The sequence below is a fragment of the Ochotona curzoniae genome, unplaced genomic scaffold (genome assembly GCF_017591425.1).
Source record: "Ochotona curzoniae isolate NIBS_2020 unplaced genomic scaffold, NIBS_Ocur_1.0 contig_4514, whole genome shotgun sequence".
In the NCBI taxonomy this organism is placed as follows: domain Eukaryota; kingdom Metazoa; phylum Chordata; class Mammalia; order Lagomorpha; family Ochotonidae; genus Ochotona; species Ochotona curzoniae.
Genome location: NW_024466312.1, coordinates 4009790 through 4015232, shown reverse-complemented (window position 1 = coordinate 4015232; position 5443 = coordinate 4009790). Strand labels below are relative to the sequence as shown.

Here is a 5443-nt window from a genome sequence, read left to right as displayed (position 1 = left end):
ATAGTCCCCTAAGTTCTGGCATTGGTCCAGTTTTCAGTTGCTTGACACTACCTGGCTGGAAAGCCTCGCCTAACCTGGAAGGCACTTCAAAACTGATGCCAACCTATTTGAGCTGCATGAAAGGGACCACCTTATTTCACATATATGACCCAAGTGTAGCAAGGGCTGATGACATCACAAAAGAGCACCGCCCACCTGCTGGGCCACACCCCTCCACAGTCACAATGGCTAAGGCCTTAAATACCCACACTCTCAGCCCCCGGGCCTTGCAAAGCCCCTCATTTTTGGCAGAAATCACAATGTCGACCAGCCGCAAATTAAAGAGCCATGGCATGAGGAGGGGCAAGACCCGCTCTCCGCACAAGGGAGTCAAGAGAGGTGGCAGCAAAAGAAAATATCGGAAGGGCAGCCTGAAGAGTAGGAAACGGAGCGATGATGGTGAGTGAGGGAGTAGTAGAAAAATACACTATTTTTAATTTCATTAAAACTATAGGGGATGTTCCTAGGCTCTTGTTTCTGGGGGCAACCCTCAGATAACCCTAAAATCTCTGAGGGTGTTTCCACTGAGTCAGTTCCTCCTTGGGTAGGTATTTTCATGGCTGTTTTCTAATGGGTGTTGTATTGCAAACCTATCCTTCCCCCACAGCCAATCGCAATTACCGCTCCCACTTGTGAATTTGCCAGCGGGCTCTGTCCTGGTGGGCTCCAAACAGCACCAGGCAGCGATGTGACAACAGAAGGGGAACTGCCAATGAGGCCGGAAGTTAGATCAAAGCCAAAGAAGAGCCTATGGAGTGTGGATAAAATGACAATCGTGACGAAATGAGGAATGTATATGTTGGCTGTTTCTCCCCAAGAACTCAATAAAATTTTGAAAACTGAAAAGTTTCCTTTGATTTTTTTGGTTGGAAAAACTTGGGTTTCTGAGAGAGGAATTGGCCTGAAGGAAACCATTTAACATGACTTGGAAAGTATCAAATTGTCCTTACAACTTCCCTTGGTGGCCCTGCTGTGTCTGCACCATCACCATATTTAGGTCTTTTTCCCAAGGCATGGTCTCCCTCCCCAATATGGAAAAGGGAGTATAGGGAGAAATGAGTTCATTTGAAAGCCAAATACGAGCCAAGGGACACAAGCTACTTTTGTCAAGGGACTTATAGCATAAGGAGAGACACAAAACTGAAGCCTTGATCCAAAGAGAACATTCAGTAGGAGCTCTTAATGAGGTCATCTTTGGGACAGAGTTAAAGCAAAAAAAGGCCTAGATCTCTATAAGGCATTCTTAGTAGTGGTAGCTACATTTTCAGATGGAGATGACTAGTCATTAGAGATTCAAGCCACAGCAAACCTTGGTCAAGTGTATCTGAAGACAGTCTCAATACTGATGGACCTTACTGGCACAAAACAACTATCCTTAGTTCTATAGTCTACTCAAAAAGTCCTAATGCTTAATTTACCTTGACCTTGGGTTGGGATATGGTTTACAGTGCCTCTGGCCAGGGATCTAAAACCACTTCTCAGCTTCCACTCAGAAAGGGTAATTTTTCCTGAACTCTTTCAGAACTTGTATATGCAACAGCCACGCCCATGGATTCTAGAGACACAATCAGGAAATGACATCAGGAAGGAGTGAGAAGATCATTCTACAGGAAGTTTCCAACAGTGGCAGGGAAAGATGGTGAGACACGAGACCAATTAACAGAAGAGAAGGGGACACTACTCTGGTATTTCTGATATATTTGGTTTGTCCTGGTTCCTCTAAATTCAAATTAGCCTAAAAAAGACAAATATTACTCCTAGCTCTTTAGGCAGATTAGCAGTTCCGTAAATTCCTTTGGAAATTGCCAGCTCTCACCCTGGTGGGATGTCTTCTGACAGTTGGTTTGCCTGAAATCTCCTTACATCACACAACATCCATACAATAAGTTCATAAACCAAAACTGTTGTTAGTACTTGCTGCTGCTTCTGTAACTTCTTCCTAACTTCTGCTTGTAGATTGGGGTTCTAGGCCAACAGAATGAGACAGTTTGGGAGTGTGATCTTTATGAGAAGTCAATGCATGTGAACAAAACAGGGATGATGCAGGTTTGTGCCAATCCTCCTGAAAGGAGAATTGGTTAGAGCACCCTCACCTCTGGCCCAGGCCTTTGTTCACTGCTTGTTCATTCAGGTTACTCCACTAGTGGAGTTCTTCCCAGCTTCCATCCCCCTGGTCTTCCACTCTTTTTGCACAGTTCACTGCCATGTCATGTACTGTTATAACAGTGTGCCATGGGCCTTCCAATGCTGTCGGTGTGCACCTCAGTCCGTAGATGATTTCCCTCACAGAGCAAAGTTAATGGTCAGAAAAACCCAAAAGGGCAAGCATGCTGAGACTGTGACATCACTTCCCACAGGATCCTTTTTATGACTCAGAAGTCAGTCTAATCAAGGCAATGCTCCATAAGGGTCTTACAGAAGGGTCCATGAGTAGACTTTAATGAAAGCACTACCTACATGGATACAAGATGCCTAGAGTCTACCCCTGGTAGCTTCAACTTTATAGCTGAAGGAGCCTATTAGGAGTCGAAGCACAACCAAAACAGTTATGGTGGATGGGTCCACTGAGAATCACAGCCACCACTATAGGTTGAGAAACAGGAAAGAAATGCCTTAGTAATTCTCCAGTCTTCTGGTGATGTTCCCATTGGCAGATGTAAAATGGAAGTTAACAGGCACATGATTTCAGGTGACAGAAAACAGAAGGAGTGGCCTCTCCCATATTAGGAGGGCAGGAATGTAAGGGGATGGCTCTGAAACTCCAATTCTGCAGGCTAATATCACTTTGTAGGCAAACTTTCTTCTTAGAAGTTTGCCATTTTAGTATCCTACTTGTCTCCTACCATTGTCATAGACCAAAGGCATGAATAATAGAAGGATGCAGCTAGGCAAAAAGGTCTAAAACTGGGTGACCCATCCAGGACTCCCTAACCCTCAGCTTGAGCAGAACATGTTTCAGGTCATTTCTGTGACATCTTTCCAAACTTAGGACAACAGTGTTCTACCACGATGTTATATTTCTAGAATACAAAACAGTGGAATCATTGAATTAATCATATGGAGTGGGGAGCATGCAAGGGCTAAGGCAGATCCTTAGCCCTTGAGCTCTTCAGTTGTGAAGGAATAATGGCTGCACATTTGCAATCAGAACACTGGCCAGGTCCACAGGATGGAACGTGTCCAAGGTTGGTGTTGACTTAGTCCCTGCCCTCCAAGAACATTCATTCTGTCCCTCTGTTTACAACCCTCACAGGCCCTGCACCTGTGGATTTTTTGACTGTGGTGACGTTCCTTCAACAGACTGGAAGATCTCACCCTTGGGTGCTTTTTCTCCATCTCTTTAACCATGGAAGACTTTGTTCCTTTTCCCAAGTTTCTCTGGAACGCCATGTCCTGAAGTCATCACTTGTTTGGTCTTTTTGGAAAGTGAAAAATTAAAGAAGGCTAAGTATCTTGGCCACAAATCCCTCTGGGTCACCTTGACCTTCCTGTGCACTAACTTGGATGCAGGGCCTCCGCTCTACTGGCCGCAGGGTCCTGTGGGAGTAGGGACGCCTAGGAAACCCTTGTGTGAGTGGAGAAGATGCAGAGGAGCTATGGAGCACACAGCTCACTCCTATCTCCAGCTCTCAGCCCTCTCTGGATGATTAAGGGATCAGCCATAGCCAAACAGGAAGTTCAGGAGAAGTATTCAGCACTGTGTTAGGGAGGTGAAGGCCCTGAAATGGCAGCTGGGAGGAGACTCTGTGTGCCCTGGGAGTGGCTGGGCAAGGCAGACATGGCCTTGGACTCACTTGGCAGGGCTACCCAGCAGTTTCAGTCTTTGAGACCAGAGAAGAGTAGTAGTTGAAAACTCTGCCTCACTCACTGATTTTGCAATCTGAAAACTCACTGCTAAGACCTTTCCTGGGGATAAGAGACCAAAGAGAGCTAGAGTCTTCCTTCCTGCCCTCTAGGCACACCAAGCCCAGGATCCCAGTGTGGTCCAGATCATCAGAGGAGTGGTAGAAAGCTGACACTTTTGGCTTGACAGAGCCAAATCTGGCCCCACATTTGGCCCCACTGAGCCTCTCTCTCCCTCCCCAAACTTTCCTTAGTCCAAATAGGAGATATCTCCTTCAGGTGAGCCATTCCTGTCATCTCTGTCTGTTAAGGATCCTAGAAGTAGCATAGTTGGCCACTTTTCGCTGTATCCTGGTGCAAGATAAAGGGTCCAGAACTGAATTCTTGCCTTGATTCCATCAGCACCAACTCCTGAATGCCTTTGCACACTGCTTTTGCTGCAACTGGACCCTCTCATCTCTCTCCATGTCCCAACTCAAGGTTAGTTTTCCTCAAGTCTAAACTTAGGCAGAAGGAAATGAGGCATTCAAGATAGCCAGCATGGTATAGGATGAAACAGACAGATTCAGATACTTAAAATGCTGAGAACAAGAGTGAGCATTAAATAAGCAAGCAAGAGAGAGAATGCAGCTTACTTCGGACCTACAGTTTATGATAAGCACTTACAGAAACTTAAAAACAACATAAACTTTCACTGTCTTTTTCGCATGTTCGCTCTCACAACATTTTAGGTATCTGAATCTCATATCAACTTATGATCCTGCCTCTTAGACCTTAGTTTCAAAGTGCTCTACAACATGACTGTGTCTCACCCACACATATGCACAGTCTCCTGGGCAGTGCCAACTTGCTCTACAGGGAGCGAGGTCCAGCCTTCCATTGTGACTTGATACCTTTTCCCCTCTTTGGACCATTTTCCCTCAGCCAGGCTCAGAGAAGAGCAGGGCATATTTCCCTAGGGCCTGCTTTCCTCACCAATACAATCAGGGGACTGTGGTTGAGCATGTATCTCCAACTGGGCAATGTCATCTGAGAAACATATGTACAAAGACATAACTCTCTATCTCTTTTTTTGGAGAACAAACCAATAAATTCACCAATTAATACATTGTAAAAAATGAATATGGATGCTTGATGAAAAGAGACTAAAGGGGATTAATAAATTTACTAATTAGGATGCAATCTATTCTTTTCCCCACTAGCAAACAGCAAATATCTCTCTAATCACATAGGAAGTCCTCAGGATTTAATCAACAAGGCTTAAAGAGTCAAACTCTCACAATGGGCATGGGTTATCCTAGAAAGCTGAGACTAAGCCTTTTCTCATTGGGTGAGGAAGTGCCCTTTCTTACTGGGATGACTGTTTTCTTCAGAGAACACTGCCACACTGGGTATCCAACATAGCTTCTGAAAGTCTGCTACACAGAGCAAGACCAGAGGCTGAGCTGCAGATTCTGATTTCAAGGGTCCAGGGATGTCCAGACTGTGTTTCTGAGAAGCTCTTGGGTAGTACACATGTTGCTGGCCCAGGGACCACATGATGTGCAAAGGAGAAGCTCAT

General features: G+C 45.2%; 1 protein-coding gene across 1 annotated transcript; it reads left to right on the top strand.

The window, feature by feature from the left end:
- The first annotated feature begins 203 nt into the window (after positions 1–203).
- Positions 204–873, top strand: TNP1 (transition protein 1). The gene is made up of 2 exons (XM_040986406.1): positions 204–438; positions 647–873. Exons 1-2 carry the CDS (start codon positions 225–227, stop codon positions 673–675), a joined length of 243 nt encoding a protein of 80 aa, XP_040842340.1. The 5' UTR covers positions 204–224; the 3' UTR covers positions 676–873.
- Positions 874–5443: the final 4570 nt, after the last annotated feature.

Bases quoted from the DNA above. Each gene is read 5' to 3' on its own strand.
- TNP1 (XM_040986406.1), top strand. From the start codon at position 225: ATGGCTAAGGCCTTAAATACCCACACTCTCAGCCCCCGGGCCTTGCAA. The intron at 439-646 runs GTGAGTGAGGGA...CTTCCCCCACAG, and splicing joins TAGGAAACGGAGCGATGATG to CCAATCGCAATTACCGCTCC.